This window comes from Balaenoptera physalus (assembly GCF_965194825.1).
Source record: "Balaenoptera physalus genome assembly, chromosome: 6".
NCBI classification, from domain to species: domain Eukaryota; kingdom Metazoa; phylum Chordata; class Mammalia; order Artiodactyla; family Balaenopteridae; genus Balaenoptera; species Balaenoptera physalus.
In genome coordinates this window covers 119,919,774-119,938,717 of record NC_138885.1, presented here as the reverse complement: position 1 = coordinate 119,938,717, position 18,944 = coordinate 119,919,774, and the positions used below count along the sequence as shown (strand labels likewise).

Below are 18,944 nucleotides of genomic sequence, written 5' to 3'. Positions count from 1 at the left end.
CTCACACTGTAGACAAGCGCAAGCCCACCTCACTCCTTCAAGGCGATTCTCACAACTCCCCACCTGCCCTAACCACCCAGTTCCAACTCCTCCACCGAAGAGACGGACGGGCCCCTGCGACTCAAATGGAGACATCTGGACACACATTGGCCACTCTCCCGGGACCACCCACAAACCTCTTATCCCCAGCCTCCCAGCTGCAACTTGCCCTTTCTAACTCCAGCACCACCCACGACCGAAGCTGTAAAAGGAAGAGAGTTTAAGCTCAACCCGCCTCTGTTTTCCCTCCTTTGGCGCCTGACAAAGATGAGAGAGGCCCTCAGAGAAGAAACCCGGGACTCTGAGAGCCCACCTCCTCCCACCCCAGTGCCCTCACAGCGGCGTCCTTCTCTCCTGTTCTCGGAAACCCAGGAGGCAGCCCATGACCAGGCATCGAGATTCCACATGCGCCCCACCCCTCCCCGCCGGCCAGCAGGTTGCCGGGCTGGAGCAGCTGAGCGGGTGGGCTCCTTGCTTCTCACTGCCCGACACCCAATCAGAGAGAACCCTATCCGGGAGGGCAGGGTGACAGGGGCCGGGCCCAGAATAGTGCTGCCCAGATACAGTGCTGCGCACTCGCTCATGGAGCCCGCCGGAGCTGGAGACCGCGCTGCGCAGGGTACCGGGGTACGGGGCGGGGGTGGGGTGGCGGGAGCTGGAGCCGCTGAGGCCGGAGGGCCGAGAGCGCACCACCGCGTGGATGTGTGCGCGTGTGCGTGCGTGTGGGTGTGTTTGGCCAGGATTTTCTCTGTATATGAGCATGAGGGTGTCTGCATGTGTATATTCTTTGTGTGAGTCTATGTGGTTCTGTGTGTGTCTGGGAAGTGTTGAATATGTGGCTTTCTGAGTGCGTATAAGTGTTTGGGTAGGTTGTGTGTGTTTATGTGTGTTTGTGGAGTGGGTGTTTGTGTGTGTGTGTTTGTGGCGTGTGTGTGTGTGGTGGGAAGGGGAGCTCCCTTTGGTTCAGAGCGTAGGGCATTTTCCCCACCCCTTCAGACATTCTTCTCCCCCAGACCCCCTCCTGGAGCAGCCTCGTGGGACCTGAGCATCAAGGTAGGTGGGGCTGCCCCTCCTCCTGGGCCCAGCCTCTTCTCCCACTTCCTTTTCTCCCATGTCTCTAGGCCCCCAATCTCCCGCACTCTACTAGTCTGGCTTTTGTCTTCTTCTCCTTTTCCTTCTTTGTTCCTCTTTGTTTCTTCTTCCACCTTTTACCTCACCTCCTCCTTCCTCTTTCAGAAGAAGAAAGGGGGGATCTAGAGTCTGAAGATTTGGACCCTCCTGACTTTATCACTTACTAGCTGTGTGATTTGTGGCAAATTGCTAACCTCTCTGATCTCAGGTCCCTTGTTAGTGAAATAGGGATGATAATGCCTCCCTTATAAGATTGCTGTGAGGTTTGAATGAGAAACATGGTGGTGGAAAAGCCCTTTGGAAGCTTGCAAATATTAAATATTATCGTTCATAACATTTGAATTGATTTTATTGTGTTACTCCCCATTAACCAAACAGGCCCCATTCCCCCTTCCAGAGATGAGCTTCCTAGAGCAAGGAGATAGCACTTCATGGCCGTCACCAGCTATGACCACCAGCTCAGAAAGAAGCCATGGGGAACAGGGGACCAAGGCCTCGAGATGGACAAGGCAGGAGGATGTAGAGGAAGGGGAGCCGCCAGACCTGGGGGAAGGTGAGGCCAAGGCCAGTTCTGGCGAGAAGGGACTGGGGGCAGTGGGAAGTCCCCGATCCTGGGGCCAGGCTCTGCCCTGGATCTCCCCATAACACAGACACATGACATCGTGTGGCCTCAGTCTCCCCACATGGGAGAGGACAACTGCATTGCCGATCCAGGGGCCCAGCTTGGCCAACTCAGGACAGAGCCACCATCCTGTGTGACTCTCTGAGACTCAGCCCTCTCACCTGCAAAACGGGGGCCTCATCATCCAGGCTTCCCAAGGCTGCTGTGAGGATGAACGGAGACAGCAGATGAGAAAGTGCTTTGGAAGATGGAGTTACTGTCCTCTCCCCCCGAACAGGTCTCCAGTCCAGGCCAGCTGCTGAGTCCACCGGGCTGGAGGCCACATTCCCCAAGGCCACACCCTGGACCCAAGCTGCTCCCTTGGCTGGGGTGGACTCCCCCACAGCAGAGCGGGACATCCTCCCTGCTGACTGTGCAGCCTCAGCCTCCGGCTCCAGCGCAGACGATCTGGATCTGGGCATAGAGTTCTCAGCCACAGCAGCCTGGGGCAATGAGCTCGGCCGGGTGGAAGAGAGGCCGGCCCCATGCCCGTCCCCGCAGGCACTGTTACCCAGGCTGGGCTGGGACGATGAGCTGCGGAAGCCAGGGGCTCAGGTCTACATGCACTTCATGCAGGAGCACACCTGCTACGATGCCATGGCAACCAGCTCCAAGCTGGTCATCTTCGACACCATGCTGCAGGTGAGGCTGCAGCTCTGCCCCACCTCCATCCTCACAGCCCCCAGGATGCCCTGCCAGCCCTGCCCCGCTACAGGCCCCTTCCAGAATTCCTTCTTAGCACCATGGAGACCGGCGGAGGAGGGCTTTTTCTCTCTGTGTACTCCCCCTAATTGTCATCCCAGCTCTGCAACTCTGTATCTATAGGGTTTGGGGTAGGTCTTTGTGCTTCGCTCATCTCTAAAATGGGGATAGGAAGGCCTGCTTTACCCTACAAGTTTCAGAGGACTCCTGGGCCAGCCCAGGATGAGAGGGAGCATTTTGCACACCCCGAATTGTATGGAAAACATTGCAGGGTGGCTTAGGACCAAGAGCGGGGAACTTTGAAAAGAGAAAAATAGGATGAGCTCTGGTCCCCACTCTTCCATTAGGCTAGGCTACGAAACACCTGATCCCTTCCTTCTCGCCGCGTATAGGAGAGCAGTGTGTAGTGTAGAGAAGAAGCAGGGTATATGTATGGTCCACAGTTCACTATTTGACTCTAGCAGTATATAGACAAATATATTTAATTTAGTAGTTTTGTATTTATTTTGATATGTATTAGAAAAATACAACCAACCTGTGTAGATAATATTGTTTAGGATGAAGCCAAAATGAGTCAATGTAAAATTTATTTAGAAAAAAATGTCTCGTACATATCATATAAATCATGACACCTCTAGTACTTAGATTAGCAAAAACTATCCTGTGTGTATCTGTACACATATGACTTTGGTGTAGAAACACTGTTAGTTTCCTACACCCTGGTGTGCCTGGTAAGGGGTCACCTCAGTGCCCCTGGCCACCAGCAGCCTTATCTCTGTAGCAAATGTGCCGACAAGGGTCATGTCGAGTGGCAGGCAGGCTCGTGTAGTGGAGGGCCCGGGAGAAGGCCCTGTGGAAGGACCCCGGTTGGGACAGGGGCCTCTGAGGGCCAGTGAGCAACTCACCCTCGACTGTTCTCCCCGGCACTCAGATCAAGAAGGCCTTCTTCGCCCTGGTGGCCAATGGCGTCCGGGCGGCACCTCTGTGGGACAGCAAGAAGCAGAGCTTTGTGGGTGAGAAGGGGCTGGGGAGGCAGAGGTGGCAGGGAAGGGAAAGGGGGGAACTTGTGGGGCATTTCTGGGGCTGAGCTCTGACGCACCACAGGCCTGAGCTGAGCAGGGGCCTGGCGTGGGGGAAATGTGCCAGCCGGGGGACCCCATCTGTGGGATAGCTGTGACCAGCTGACCCCTCCAGCTCTGCTACCCCGTGGTCCCATGTCATAGGTGCTAAGTAGGAAAAGAGAAAAGGAAGAGGAAGAAATGCGGAGAAAAGAAAAAATGGGGAGGAAAGGAGAGAAATTACAAGGGAAACATAAAAGGGAGAACCCCATTTCTCAGGCATGGGACGAGCTGCCCTACTCTCCTCTTTCCGAAACCCCACTTTTGTCTCAGTCCGAGGACACTGGCCGGGTGGGGGAGGGGGCTGAGCCCTCAGCCTGCCTTCCACCACAAGGCCCAGGCTGACCCCCCTTCCCCCCCTCCCACCCCGCAGGGATGCTGACCATCACAGACTTCATCTTGGTGCTGCACCGCTATTACAGGTCCCCCCTGGTGAGGAGTGGCCTGGGGTTCTGGCGGCACCCATCTGTGCTGGGGTGGAGGGAGTTCAGGGAGCCCAAGTCTGACTTCAGGAGTTCTGTTGATGTTCTAGGTCCAGATCTATGAGATTGAAGATCATAAGATTGAGACCTGGAGGGGTGAGTGGGCAAAGGGGCAGAGGGTGTGAGGGTGAGGGTAGGGCTAAGGACCTCGGGTATAGGATGGGTGGTGGGGATTTCCTGGGGGGAGCAGGGAAAAGGTAATAGGGAGCCCAGGGGACCCGAGGGGCTGGGGGCTGCTGGGTGAGGCAGGGTGGCCAGTTCCCTTGCCCTGACTCCAGTTTTTCCTGCAGAGATCTACCTTCAAGGCTGCTTCAAGCCTCTGGTCTCCATCTCTCCCAGTGACAGGTAAGCGTCCCCAGCCACCCACTTGAGCCTGCTTGCCCTGCACAGACCCCTTCCCCAGCTCCTCAGTTCTGAACTCACGGGCTCACCGTCGGCAAACTGCGGACAAGGCAGCCTTGGCACCCTCTCCTCCTTTCTGGGGGCTGGGATGAAGGGCATCTCTCTCCAGGCTGCCCCAGGCTCACTGCTCCCACTTCTGCAGCCTGTTCGAAGCCGTCTATACCCTCATCAAGAACCGGATCCACCGCCTGCCGGTCCTGGACCCAGTTTCAGGCGCTGTGCTCCACATCCTCACACACAAGCGGCTGCTCAAGTTCCTGCACATCTTTGTGAGCCTGGGCACAGCCTCAAGGGGAGACCAGAGGGGCAGAGAAGTCTTCAGCCCTAGGGATTGGGGAGGGAGCAGCTGGGAGCCCTCTGGGGGCTACTCCACCCTTATCCCTACCTGTCCCCAACCCAAGCAGGGAACCCTGCTGCCCGGGCCCTCCTTCCTCTCCCGCACCATCCAAGATGTGGGCATTGGCACGTTCCGAGACTTGGCCATGGTGCTAGAAACGGCACCCATCCTGACCGCACTGGACATCTTTGTGGACAGGCGCGTGTCTGCACTGCCTGTGGTCAACGAAGCTGGTACCTACACCCAAGATGGGGGCTCTGGCTGGGGTGGAACTGTGGGGAGCAGGGGTCTATGTGACATCAGCTCGCAACCCAGGATGGAGTCAGGGCTAGAAGTCTCTGCCTGCTTTGAGCCTTGGATCAGTTACTTAGCCTCTCTGAGCCAGACCTCAATTTCTTGCTCTGAAAAAGGGTTAAAGGAACCATGGCTGTAAACTGCTTCAAAGTTAAAAATCATCATAATGAAGCTGAATATCAAGAAGTGTTTTAATCTATTTTTTGGTTATGAAAAATTTCAAATGTATGAAAATGGTAGAAAAAACTCTATAACAAACCCCACCTATCCACCCGGATTAACTACTGTTAACACATTGCCATTAACCAGTTCTTTTTTTTCACTGAAGTAATTTAAAGTAAATTATATTATAGAATCATGTCATTTCACCCCTTAACACTTCATCTGAATCTCTTAAAATAAGTATGTTTCCTATGTCACCTAACAAAATTATGAATAATTTATTAATGTTGTCTAACATTCAATCCTAATTCCATTTCCCCATTTTCCCCAAGAATATCTTTTTTTATAGTTGATTTGTTCAAATCAAGATCTAATTAAGGTCTATGCTTTGAATTTGCTTCTTTTGTCCCTTAAGTCTCTTTTAATCTAGAACAGTTCCCTCCCCACTTAATTTTCATGACGTTGATGATGAGAAGCCTGGGTCTATTGTCCTGTAGAACGTCCCACTTCCAGAGGTTTTTCTGTTTTCTGCAGTTGGCCTGTACATTGTTCCTCTCTTCCTGTGTTTCCTGTAAACTGGAAATTAGATCTAAAGGCTCGATCAGATTCAGGCTATACATTATTTTTTTAAATTTATTTATTTATTTTTGGCCGTGTTGGGTCTTCGTTGCTGCACGCAGGCTTTCTCTAGTTGTGGCGAGCGGGGGCTACTCTTCGTTGTGGTGTGCGGGCTTCTCATTGCGGTGGCTTCTCTTGTTGCAGAGCATGGGCTCTAGGCGTGCGGGTTTCAGTAGTTGTGGCACACGGGCTCAGTAGTTGTGGCTCACGGGCTCTAGAGCACAGGCTCTGTAGTTGTGGCACATGGGCTTAGTTTCTCCGCGGCATGTGGGATCTTCCCGGACCAGGGCTTGAACCCGTGTCCCCTGCATTGGCAGGCGGATTCTTAACCACTGAGCCACCCGGGAAGTCCCCAGGCTATACATTGAGGCTAGAATATTTCACAGGGGATGCCATGTACTCATATTTTGTCACATCAGGAGGCATGATATCAGGTGTCTCTCTCTGCGATACTGTTTGATCTGTGGGTTCAGGGTGGTGGCAGCCTGATGCCTCGTTATAAAGCCAGTAGCCTGGGGGTGGGGAGGATGTTGAGGAGTTCACTCCGCAAGCCCACCCCGGGCCCTTACACAGCATCCTGGTTCTGACCTAAACCTCTCCCCTTTCTCTCACCTTCCTCCCCGGCCCCCCAACCCCCGCAGGACAGGTCGTGGGCCTCTACTCCCGCTTTGATGTGATTGTAAGTGTCTGGGGAGATGGAGGGGAGCTGGGGGTGCCACAGGGAGGCTGAGGTGTGGGGATCGATGTGGGGGGGTGGGCATCTGTGGACCAGGGGGGCCTTTACAAGTGTATAGAGGGAGATATCTGTGGGGCTGGAGCCTGGCCGAGGGCTGATTAAGAGCGGTTCTCCCTCCTGCCCAGCACCTTGCAGCCCAACAAACATACAACGACCTGGATGTGAGTGTGGGAGAAGCACTGAAGCAGAGGACACTGTGTCTGGAGGAAGTCATTTCCTGCCAGCCCCACGAGACCTTGGGGGAAGTCATTGACCGGATTGTCCGGGAGCAGGTACCCACACCCCTTCGTACATGCTCCCAACACGTGGCGCCCAGCCCTTCTCATGAGCAGCTTCAGCTAGCCCTATCCATTGGGCACCTGCCCTGTCCTCCCATCTCATGGCCAAGCTCTTGGTGTCCACACTGGCCTGCGACTGGTCCTGTCGTTGGGGCCCTCGGGCCAAGGGCTGCAGCCAGCTGACCACCCTAGGGCAGGCAGAGCCACCGCTAACTGGTTTCTAGGAGACACTCTCTTGCCCCCCCAGTTATGTTAAATTGTTTGCCCCTAATTCTCAGTGCCAACCTCGTTGGCTGCTGTAGCCACATGGCACTGCCCCCTCACTGAGCCTCTGTGGACCCACAGGTGCACCGGCTGGTGCTCGTGGATGAGACCCGGCACCTCCTGGGTGTGGTGTCCCTCTCCGACATCCTTCAGGCTCTGGTGCTGAGCCCTGCTGGCATCGACGCCCTTGGGGCCTGAGAACATCAGAGTCTTCACTCTTAGGCCACCTTCCACACCCGGAAGCCAGCGAAGGGAGCCGGGGACTCGGCGTTCACCTCCCCCCACCCCCCATTTGCTGGTTCGGCTCTTGTTCAGGTAGGCTCTGCCCTGGGCCATTGACCTCAGCTCCAGCCCCTCAGTCTCCCCGGGCGCCCAGATCTCAGATTGGGGCCCCCCTGAGGATGGGAGTGGCCCAGTTCAGAGCTGAGCAGCCTCGTGAAAACTACAAGTGTCAGGACTCACTGCGGGGCCACTGCTTTGTCCCATTCTCAGCTGAGGTGATGGAGGCCCTCATAAGAGGGGTGGACAGGGGCTGGGGTAAAGACAAGGCAGTGATGTGACTTCAGGGGCTCCCAGGAGATTGACCTGCCCTTTCACAATTCAATTCCCACCTGCTTGGACTTCCACTGGAAGGAAGCCAGTTACTAAACCTGGGCTGGATGGAATTTCCACACTTGGTAAGAACTAAGGCTGAAAGGAGAGAGCTTCTCTCGAAGTACTCATCGCAGTCAGTTTGGCATGATCTCAGACTCTTTCCTGGTAGCACGTTTGCTAGGGGTTTGCAGAGGGTGGAGGTGCAGATTCCACCTGCTTAGCAAGGATGGCAGGACTGAGGTTCCCCTATTGGAAAGGCAACCTCCCCTCCCCATTTAATCTTCCTTTCTCTTTCCCTCACAGGCTTCTCCAGCCCTCCCCGATTGCCCCTGCCCTGCCTGTGCTCCCAGAAGCCCTCGGGAATGCCTGGTCCACCATGGAATGATGAAATTAAGAATAGCTGAGTCAAGCCTGGAGCTCTCTGAACCAGAGGCACTAGGATTACCCCAGGGCTGACTGATTTGTGCCACCCACACTGCTCTCCCCCTACCTGGCCCCGGTGGGGTGGGGAGCCCTCAGTCCATGGGTTCAGGAAGGGGTTCTGGATTCCTCGGCTTCTGGACTACCTGGCACCCGTGCCCCCAGCTCCTGGGAGTCCCAGCTGTGCTTCCCCCATGGAAACTGCCCTAGTGGTTCCTCACAACTTTGCCACTGCCCTCCTGCTCCCCCAGCATTGCATTTCAGGGCTGCCTGTGGGTCCTCACAGAGCAGCAGTTTTGTAGAGCTGCCTGTTGGAGTGGGGTCCCCCCTCCTTTCTCATCCTTAGCTCTCACCAGCAAGCAGTGTTCTCAGTCCCCAGGGAGGGCCTGTGTTTGGATCACTGAGGATGAACCGTCGAGAAAACAAAAAGAAAAAGAACAGCGCATGAACTTAGATTTTATAACTTTCACTCAGAAAATGCTATGGTCATTTGATCTGAACCTGCGGCAAGATCCCTGTCCTTTCTGAATTCAGTGACACCCGAAGGAAAATCTGTAATTGACAAACACTGCAAGTGGCGTTTCTTTTGCTTGTGGAGTGTTATTCCACCGAAATTTCTTTTTCATCTTTTATTTACAGCAAAACTCGAAAGAAAATGTTAGTTACTTACATAGTGGGTACAACTCAGTCCACAAACTCTAATCTGTAAGAAACGTAACTTAATTTTTCTAACACTAAATGTAATTTCTATTATGAACTCCATTTTACCAGGTTGCAGAAATTAGTCTCAGCCAATTTGGGGTTCCCCTCCCACCTTTTCTTGCAGTTAAGTTCGGTGATGGGGGGAGGCTTTAAGTGGTGTAAGACTTTGTTCCTCAGCCATCATCATCCACCCGTGCCAGCACCTGCTGAAACATCCCCATTCCCATGTGGTGGTCACTTGGTTGGTCACCGGTGGGCATGGCCCCTTCTAGGTGCTCCCTCACTCCCTACCACGAAGCCTCTTTGAGCCTGCCTGCTCCTGGGGCATAGGGACATTCTAGCTCCTGGCCCTGCACCCCTCTGGACTTTAGGAAGCTCTGTGGGGCTATCCCAAGCCCATCTGCTGAGACAAGACAGCAAGTGGTCTGGTCTACCCTGTGTTTTGCTGTTTTCCCAGCCTCTACACAGGAAACATGGGGCCCAGGGCTCTTCTACCCTTATCATCTCCAAACCTTTCTAGGGTATTTGTCATACTCCCCTCTCACTTCAGACACAGCTCCCTTGTCAGGACCCTTTTCTCGGGGCCCCCCCAAATGTCTACAGTCTCTTTGCTTCCCCAATACCCAGCAGCCTGTGGAATCTTTACGCAGTAGGGAAAGAGGGGACCTTTTTCTCTAACCCATCATATAGTCTTCCAAATCCATTGTCCACGTCTTGAGTTCTTGCTACCTACCCTGTTGAGTCAGGCTTTTGAAATTCCAAAGCCAAGACTGGGCTTCTGCTGTGTCACCCCTCCCCTGTGATAATGGACACTGCAGATCTGCTGTCCAAGGGGGAGAGGGTAGGTTAATATTTCTAAAATATGATCTACCCCATTTACCTCACAGACCAACAGAGTGGGGCCATCTGTGCTTGATGAGTCAGGCAGTAAGTGAAGGCATTTTCTCACAGGCACTCAACTTCTGTTTCCAGTTGTCCCGTAACCAATAGGTCAGTGCTGGCTCTGCTCTGGCCCTACCTGGGAAGCTCCTGGGTTCAAGTGGGAGGATGGGATGGGGGTGCCCTCAGGGCTGTCTCAAGTGATAGTGTCCTTGGGGAGCCTGGGGTGGGCTGTCTCCACTGGCTCTAAGCAAAGTGTAGCAGGGTGTCTTCGAGGCGGTGTCCCAGGTGGCTCTTTGTGTGAACAGTAGTTCAGCTGTCACAGCACAGGCTGTGGGTGGAAAGGGCAGCCTGAGGAAAGCACTCTTTCCCCTGCTGCTCCCCTTGAAAACAGGTAAGTTTCCACCCTCCTGAACAACCCCCCCATCCAGAGGACCCAGCAGTTTGCCCCCTCAGGCCCTTCTGTGAGGGACTGTACTACCCTCCTGCCTCAGACGCCCTGCTCTGACCACAGCCCAGCCCTCAGCTCCTGCCCAGCCCTCCCCCATGGCTGCTGGAAGAGAGGCCAAGAGTTGCCATGGGAACTGCAACCACTCCCACCCAAGCGCAGAATGAAAGAGTGAAACCCCGCCCTGCTGTCCTGTCTGCTCATGCGCGTGAACCTGTTCTGATCAAGTTCTCCCGGCATCATTTGTCCAACTCCTCCCCTGGCCTCCGGGGCCCCTCCGAGGTTCTGTGGCCTTCGGGCTAGATTCCCATAGCCTCCTTAGCATCACGCGTCTCTCCTCTCCCTACCCTCTCAGTAGTTCTCAACCCTGGATGTGCAACAGGATCACCTGGGAAGCTTTATAAAATGCAAATTCCAGGGCCTCCATTCCTAGAAATAGTTTCCTGACTTGGGCATGGGACCTGGGCAACTGTATTTATTTTCTGTAGAAACTAGAGATTTACAATTACTAACACTTGATGAGCATGACAGCGTGCTGAGAAATAAGAATGCCTCGTTCTCATGATTAGTAAAATCATTTGTCACATTATTGGGTCTATCTATAATTTGTTATGACTAAGATCTACAAGAAGCACTGGCTGAGTAATGGCACAACATAAAAGATATATGATCTGTTAGTATTCTCACTACTCTTCTTTCAAACATCCTTAAATGCGAAGAATTCAGTACAATGTCATGTACAGTCCATTCCATGAAGACAATTGAACAAGTTTTTATTAGACATGCATATTAAAAGTGGAGTCATACAACCATCAGAATGGTACAAAATATTTGCAAACGAAGCAACTGAAAAAGGATTAATATACAAGCAGCTCATGCAGCTTAATATCAAAAAAACAAACAACCCAATCCAAAAATGGGCAGAAGACCTAAATAGACATTTCTCCAAAGAAGATATACAGATTGCCAACAAACACATGAAAGGATGCTCAACATCACTAATCATTAGAGAAATGCAAATCAAAACCACAATGAGGTATCACCTCACACCAGTCAGAATGGCCATCATCAAAAAATCTACAAACAACAAATGCTGGAGAGGTTGTGGAGAAAAGGGAACCCTCTTGCACTGTTGGTTGGAATGTAAACTGATACAGCCACTATGGAGAACAGTATGGAGGTTCCTTAAAAAACTAAAAATAGAACTACCATATGACCCAGCAATCCTACTACTGGGCATATACCCTGAGAAAACCATAATTCAAAAAGACACATGCACCCCAATGTTCATTGCAGCACTATTTACAATAGCCAGGACATGGAAGCAACCTAAGTGTCCATCGACAGATGAATGGATAAAGAAGTTGTGGTACATATATACAATGGAATATTCCTCAGCCACAAAAAGGAACGAAATTGAGTCATTTGTTGAGACGTGGATGGATCTAGAGACTGTCATACAGAGTGATGTAAGTCAGAAAGAGAAAAACAAATATCGTATATTAACGCATGTATGTGGAACCTAGAAAAATGGTACAGATGAGCCGGTTTGCAGGGCAGAAGTTGAGACACAGATGTAGAGAACGGACATATGGACACCAAGGGGGGAAAACTGCGGTGGGGTGGGGATGGTGTTGTGCTGAATTGGGCGATTGGGATTGACATGTATACACTGATGTGTATAAAATTGATGCCTAATAAGAACCTGCAGTATAAACAAACAAACAAACAAAACAACTAATACTAAACTTTCATTGGGTTATTTGTATGGAAATATGTTAATATAAGTGTTTCAGACATTACATGAAATTTCTAAAAATCTTATATGTTCTGGTATAATGTTATAAGTCATAATCCTAGTTATTACCTTAAAATGTATATCTCAGAAATAACTAATTTTCTTGTCAACTGCATTATTATGAACTTTCATCAAATCTTTAACTGTGGTCATGTTTAAGTCTTTTGTCATTTCCAGACAGTTCTGGGTGTACTCTGATGCTTTTGTAAATATGTTCCTATAAAAGGGTTTCATCTTCAGGAAATTCATGGAAAAGACTCTGACAAGTACAGGTTTCTGGTAACTGACTGTACTGCTGAACTGAATGAATAAGCATTTTCAGAACTCTAATGAAAAACTGATGAACTCATAAAAGTGCTAACAAAAGATCAAGATGAAAAAAAAATTAATTACATGGGACTGAGTGAACTGATGAGGATGAGTATAATTTTTGTGACTTTCTGTCTGAGTTTAAAAAAAAAAATCCAACAAGGACTCAGAGGCAAAGAATATACAAATCAATTTTCACTGCAAAGTAAAGGAGCTGTTACAGTGGAGGATTACTGGACTGAATGTCAATATTATGACATAGTATGAGTGTGTTTCATGTTTGGTAATTGTAATCATTGTTGCTTTTGTTATGGTCATCCATGTACAATGCTTGGTGTCAGTCTATTTATCTCTTGTAAAAATAAAATACAGTGTGTGTGTGTAAAAAAAAAAAGATATATTTAATTGAAATGTAATGGTTGCAGAATGATAAGCACCATATTTGTATCAATACATACAGATAAAATATCCAGAAAATACACAAAAATGTATATAAAAAAAAAAGAAGATGTGGCACGTATATACAATGGAATATTAGCCATAAAAAGAAATGAAATTGGGTTATTTGTAGTGAGGTGGATGGACGTAGAGTCTGTCATACTGAGTGAAGTAAGTCAGAAAGAGAAAAACAAATACCGTATGCTAACACATATATATGGAATCAAAAAAAAAAAAAAAGGTTCTGATGAACCTAGGGGCAGGACAGGAATAAAGATGCAGATGTAGAGAATGGACTTGAGGACACGGGGAGGGGGAAGGGTAAGATGGGATGAAGTGAGAGAGTTGCATTGACATATATACACTCCCAAATGTAAAATAGATAGCTGGTGGGAAGCTATCTTCACCACCAGGGAAGATCAGCTTCACCACAGGGGAGATCTTCACCACCAGGGAAGATCTCCCTTCACCACAAGGGAGATCAGCTTGGTGCTTTGTGACCACCTAGAAGGGTGGGATAGGGAGGGTGGGAGGGAGACGCAAGAGGGAGGGGATATGAGGTTATATGTATACGTATAGGGGATTCACTTTGTTATACAGCAGAAACTAACACACCATTGTAAAGCAATTATACTCCAATAAAGGTGTAAAAAAAAAAAGAAAGAAAGAAAAACCAAACGATGAAAAACATAAATAAAATTAGTGATTAAGTTTGGGGAAAAAAAGTGGAGTCATAAATAATGACCTGCAAATAAACTGATATTACCAAGCCAAAATACATTCAGGGCTAAAAATTCTATAGAACATGAGCATGTGGATAGCCAGAAAACACTGGATACTCTATTTTTATTCCCAGGGGAGCTGCATAGTGTTTAAGAAGGCAAGCTGTTTTCTCAAAGTTGTACCCAGAAACATGGATCCTAATTTGGCCAACAAATTCAAATTAGCTGGAATTAGGAGTAATAAGATGTACACATCCTTTTCAGTGAAAGATGTAGCTGCTGTACTGAATTAATGTCTACTCTTCTGCGATTATCCTAAATCCTATTCTTCTTTCCTTATAGAGTCAGGTGGGTTATTAGGGAGCCTCACTGTGACATCCCTGCACTGTGACTTACGGGGGCAGTCCAGAGTTCCTGAGCCCCCAGACCCTGGAAATGCACCCCATCACTGGCCACTGATGGCCTTTGGGCCAACCCTCAAACCAGGGCTGATGCTTTCACTCTCCAGAGAGAAGGTTGCAAGGGAAAGAGCCCACGTATTACATTACATCCATCCTGCAGCTATCTGTGTGTGTGTTTTCTAAACCTTGGGGTTTTTTCTAAAAATTAAAGCATAGTTGATTTACAATATTGTGTCCTACAGCTATTACGTGTATTTGAATGAATCATTGCCAAAGAAAGTAATTTTTTCCATTTACATTAAATGTCTTGTCCAGGCAATGTGATGGAAAATAAACTGACAGAGGCCATTTTCAACTCCCAAGATAAGCAGAAGAACTGCCAAACGATGCGGTACACTTATGGCATATTCGTTTTTCTGTAGGTATATTTCAATAAATATCTTAAAATTTTTTTTAAGGAACCTCAGGTATAAAGAGAAAACCTGTTTGACCATGCTGTATTTTGTTTTTCTCTGGTTTTTTTAAAAATCAATTTATTTAATTTATTTTATTTTTGGTTGTGTTGACTCTTCGTTGCTGCGCACGGGCTTTCTCTAGTTGCGGGGAGCGGGAGCTACTCTTCGTTGCGGTGCACGGGCTTCTCATTGCGGCGGCTTCTGTTGTGGAGCACGGGCTCTAGGCGCACAGGCTCTAGGTGCGTGGGCTTCAGTAGTTGTGGCTTGCGGGCTTCAGTAGTTGTGGCTCGCAGGCTCTAGAGCACAGGCTCAGTAGTTGTGGCGCACGGGCTTAGTTGCTCCGCGGCACGTGGGATCCTCCCGAGCCAGGGCTCGAACCTGTGTCCCCTGCATTGGCAGGCGGATTCTTATCCACTGCGCCACGAGGGAAGTCCCTTTTCTCTGTTTTGAGTAGGAGTCTTTGACTCTTTTCTTCCCAGAGCTGTGTCTGTGAGCTTTCCAGCAGCAACCTCTGGGCAAGGTTTCATAGCTGCGTTAATAACTCTTCGGCTCTTATATCTTTTAGAACACAACATGCCGCTTTGTCACTTTTGGTGGGGAGCCTCTGAGGTTGTGGCTACACCTCATCAAAACGTAAGGGGATATAGCCTGCTCTTTGATTAATCCTCACAAGGACATCATTACTTCACCAGTCCTCTGAGCTCTTGTTTCGCTTCTGCATTGCTGATTTCTGATTAGAGACTGGATTTTAGGCCCTGCAGATGCACAGCAGGGCACTGCTGCTTCACAATTTCCTGTGGCGCCTCTGGAGGTATGGCTTCCATTGGCAGCTATTTCTACAATAATCTTACCAAACTGATCTTCATAGATTTTTAAAATTGAGATATAGCTCACATACCATAAAATTCACTCTTTCAGTGTGTATAATTCAGTGGTATTTAGTATATTCACAAAGTTGTGCAACCATCACCAGTAATTCCAGAACACACTTGTCATCCCAAAGAAACTGCATATCCATTGAAAATCACTCCCCATTCTCCCGGCAACCACTAACTTACTTTCTGTCTCTGTGGGTTTGCCTATTCCGGACATTTCATGTCAGTGGAATCATACAAGATGTGGTCTTTTGTGTCTGGTTTCCTTCATTAACATAATGTTTTCAAGGTTCATCCATGATGTAGCATGACTCAGTACTTCATTCGTTTTTTATGGCTGAATAATATTCTAGCCTATGGATATACAAGATCTTCACAGATTTTGATGTGAGATTAGCCTATAAATTCATAAACTGAGCTGCAGACCATGGACACTGACACTCTTGGACAGCTCTACAAAACCTCAATCCCAAGCCACATCACACAGACTTCCCGCCACCCAACGTGCCAGCACTGAGGCGTTCACATGGCTTGGGCAGCTGACCCTTGGTGGTCTGAGGAGCAGCATGCTGGGAAAGGCAGCAGTCTGCCCTGGTTGACTCTGTGACAGACATCCTAGCACCCTTGGTGCCCAGCCCCCGTCCTCTACATTTATAAAGAGCTCTTACAGTGAACCCCTGCACAGGTGGGTTCGAGAGCCGTGGCCTTATAATCAGGCATCGTGCCCAATTCCCTCCAGGTTTCTCTTCTCAATATGGAAAGCTCTGTATCTTCCCCCTCTCCTTCCCTTCCCTTCCTCCTATTCCAGTCTCATTCAACAAACACGTATGCATTACCTTTATTAACTCTGTGCTAGACACAGAGTTAGACATTGGGATTATGCCCTCCGGGGGGTTCCCAGCTGGCTGGGGAGACAGTCGGGCCTACGACGACACGGTGAACAGGCTGAGCGCTCGGTTCTAGGGGACGGGGGAGAGCACAAGAGGAAGTGCTCGCGCTCACCCAGAGAGGTCAGGGAAGGCTTTGCAGAGGCGGTGACATTTGAGCTGAGTCTTGAGGAAGAGCAAGTTCTGTGAGACGACAGGCCAGTTGGTGAAGAGGGTGTTCCAAGGACAGCAGACATTAAGTACAAAGTATTGAGGCCAGGAAGAGCATAACGTGCTCAGGGAAATACAAGGAATGTGGGCTCAGCTGTGGAAGGGTGGAGGGGGGATAGGGGAGTGTGGAGGGCAGGGAGCCAGAACACGAGTCTTCTAAGCCACTTAGGACTTTGCCTCAGGACTGAGGGGAGCCATGGAAGGATTTTAATCAGGGCGATGACGTGATTTTTTTAATAGGCTCAAACTCAAATCCCCACAGACAGAAGAAATTCTACTTTAGTTCCCTATGACTCAGCAGAAATTTCCCACTGGGGCTGGGCCTCCTTGAGGCTGGGATTTGTTGACTTTTCAGGCTGGTGTTGTGGTACACTGGATCTCGATGCCAACCCACTTTCCTTCTTGTTGGCTTCCTGTACTGAAGAGGCTGGAAAGTTAAAAACTACAATCCCCAGACTCTCTTGAAGCTAGAGTTCCAGGTGGGACTTAGCTCCACCTCTCAGTTGTACGTGAGAGATTTGGAAGGTGGTCGTAAGACAGAGACCACCCTCTGCTGCTCCTGTTCTTTCTGTTGTCGGGGTAGTTGGGAGGAGGGGGCATCTTTTCATTTTTTCTTTAGTCAGCATAGACCTGGGGGACATGGAGTAGCTCTGGGACCAATAGTTGTAGTGAGAGCTTCCCAACTCTCATCCTCCTGAGTGTGGCCAACATGGGGCTTTCCAGACTGATCAGCCCCCCAGTGGTGTCCCTAGAGTCACTCCTGTAGGCCTGGCCTAGAGCTCTTCCGACCATTTTTATAGCATGTCACTGTCTGTATCTAAGCACTTTCTATTCAAAAGAGGGTGTCCTCTCGGTGCCTGGGGAATGACTCTGCAGCTTCTACTTGGGCAGGGCCTCAGCCAATGCCAGGTGAAGCTAAGGCTTCTCTGTGAGGTCTGGGAAAGCATACGGCATTCTCAGCTTCCACGAAGGGAGGCAGTTCTGCCTCCCACCAGGTTTCCTAAGTGCGGAGAGGGTGTTCCCCAAACACAGAAAGAGGTTCAGATGCTGGGTTGTCAAAAAGAATCACAAAGGTCTCCAATTATGAATAAAAACCCCTTTATTCTATATTTTCCCCAAGGTTAGCAATGTGCCATGGAGGTGGCTTTTTATCTGAGAGGGAGATGCTCAAAATGATGAAAGTGGCAAAAGCTCAGGGTTCTACAGGAAGTACACTGAGTTTCTCCAACCTCTGGCACCTGGCAGCCCCTACCTCTCCTTCTTCATGTGCCAGGGAGGGTGGGAAGGGGGCTCAGCTCTGTCTCTGCAGGAAACGCAGGCCCACCTTCTTATTGGGAACGAGCACGATTCGAGCCACACTTGTCACCTCCCCCGTCTCAGGGGCCAGGGCCACCTCGTATTGCTGGATCAGCTGGGAAGGAAAAGGCACACGGGCGATTAGAGTCTGTGACCTCCATCCACCGCCCTCCTCCGCATGCTCCCACCCCGTGCCTCCCACCTGCTTCAGCACCCCTGGCCCGCACAGCCCTCCTGCCTCTCCCCACTCACCCTTGTCAGCAGCAGCTGCATCTCCAGCTCTGCAATCCTGCGGCCCAGGCAAGCCCGGACCCCGTAACCAAAGGGCACAGAGCCAAATGGGTGTTGGGCCCTGAGGGCATCAGGCTGCTTCTTCCTCAGCCAACGTTGGGGCTGGAAGCTGTCCGGCTCAGGGAAGATGCAAGGGTCCCGGGACACCACATAGTGGCAGAACACAAACTGGGTCTGCAGACAAAGAATGGGTAGCACATCAGCAGAGGGCTGCAGGGTCCCCCTGGGAACCCTGGCTCTCTAGCCCTACTCACGTTCTTGGGGAAGAGGAAGCCACCAACTTCAATTTCCTTGTCCGTGATGACCCGGGAGTTCACGGGGACCACAGGATAGAGGCTGCAGGTAAAAGAAAGTGCCGATCTGCCTCTGGATCCAGGGAGGGGCAGAGTGCCCACCCCCTCGGCCACACCCCTCTGGTCCCCCAGGCCCCTCTTCCCATCTCATCCCTGGCCCTGGCCGCAGCCCACCAGCCCCCACTCCCAGTCCTGTCTCTGAGTCCTCGTCCACACACAGACCCTTGCTCCCGGGGACAGCATCCTACCGCAGGGTCTCCTTAAGCACAGCTTTGAGCAGGGGCATGTGGGCAAAGTCCTTGTGCTGGGGCACCTGCCCGGCGGGCACCATGCCCACCACTTCCTCATGCAGGGCCGCCTGGATCTCTGGGTTCTTTGAAAGATGGTACAGGGCCCACGTCAGCGTGTTGGACGTCTGGGAGGTAGAGTAAGAGATGAAGTGAGGAAAGATTTCTAAGAAAGAGGCCAGTTAAGGTGGTGGGAGGGTGTGTGAGTGCATGCGTGCAAAATGTGGGAGAAAAATCAATTTGCCACGAGTGTGGCAGGATTAGACTCAGGGGTTCATGGGGCTCTCCCTTCACGCTCCACGTGACTTCACAGTGGGCTAAGGACCAATATGATGGAGAACTGCACTGTAACAGCAGAGAAAACCATGACAGAGAAATCCAACGTGACGAAAGGACAGGAAAGAGGTCCTACTCA

General features: G+C 50.4%; 2 protein-coding genes across 13 annotated transcripts in view; one reads left to right on the top strand and one right to left on the bottom strand.

Annotated features, from left to right (window-relative positions):
• The first annotated feature begins 247 nt into the window (after nt 1–247).
• On the top strand, nt 248–12,419 carry PRKAG3 (protein kinase AMP-activated non-catalytic subunit gamma 3). 12 transcript variants are annotated; one of them, XM_082466597.1, is made up of 14 exons: nt 248–666; nt 1,053–1,092; nt 1,568–1,723; nt 2,070–2,473; nt 3,465–3,546; nt 4,025–4,083; nt 4,184–4,229; nt 4,424–4,478; nt 4,678–4,804; nt 4,940–5,105; nt 6,588–6,625; nt 6,808–6,954; nt 7,306–7,539; nt 8,122–12,419. In XM_082466597.1, the coding sequence occupies exons 1-13, from the start codon at nt 307–309 to the stop codon at nt 7,420–7,422; spliced, it is 1,797 nt and encodes a 598-aa protein (XP_082322723.1). In that variant the 5' UTR covers nt 248–306; the 3' UTR covers nt 7,423–7,539; nt 8,122–12,419. The 12 variants fall into 12 exon arrangements, with proteins under 12 accessions (XP_082322723.1, XP_082322719.1, XP_082322724.1 ...); XM_082466593.1 differs by having other exon boundaries at nt 4,937–5,105; XM_082466602.1 differs by having other exon boundaries at nt 251–658; nt 1,549–1,723; nt 4,937–5,105.
• Nucleotides 12,420–17,443: 5,024 nt separating this feature from the next.
• Nucleotides 17,444–18,944, bottom strand: part of CYP27A1 (cytochrome P450 family 27 subfamily A member 1) — a 46,312-nt gene continuing 44,811 nt past the window's right edge. Inside the window, exons 6-9 of the mRNA XM_082466102.1 lie at nt 18,491–18,657; nt 18,204–18,285; nt 17,911–18,123; nt 17,444–17,773 (exon numbers count right to left, since the gene is read on the bottom strand). Coding sequence (XP_082322228.1) covers nt 17,654–17,773; nt 17,911–18,123; nt 18,204–18,285; nt 18,491–18,657 — 582 coding nt within the window. The 3' untranslated portion in view covers nt 17,444–17,653. The remainder of the gene's footprint in view (nt 17,774–17,910; nt 18,124–18,203; nt 18,286–18,490; nt 18,658–18,944) is intronic.

Coding starts and splice junctions, on each gene's coding strand:
- PRKAG3 (XM_082466593.1), top strand. CDS start 307: ATGAGAGAGGCCCTCAGAGAAGAAACCCGGGACTCTGAGAGCCCACCT. Junction 2,474..3,464: donor TCTTCGACACCATGCTGCAG/GTGAGGCTGCAG, acceptor CCCGGCACTCAG/ATCAAGAAGGCCTTCTTCGC. Junction 4,805..4,936: donor TCAAGTTCCTGCACATCTTT/GTGAGCCTGGGC, acceptor CCCCAACCCAAG/CAGGGAACCCTGCTGCCCGG.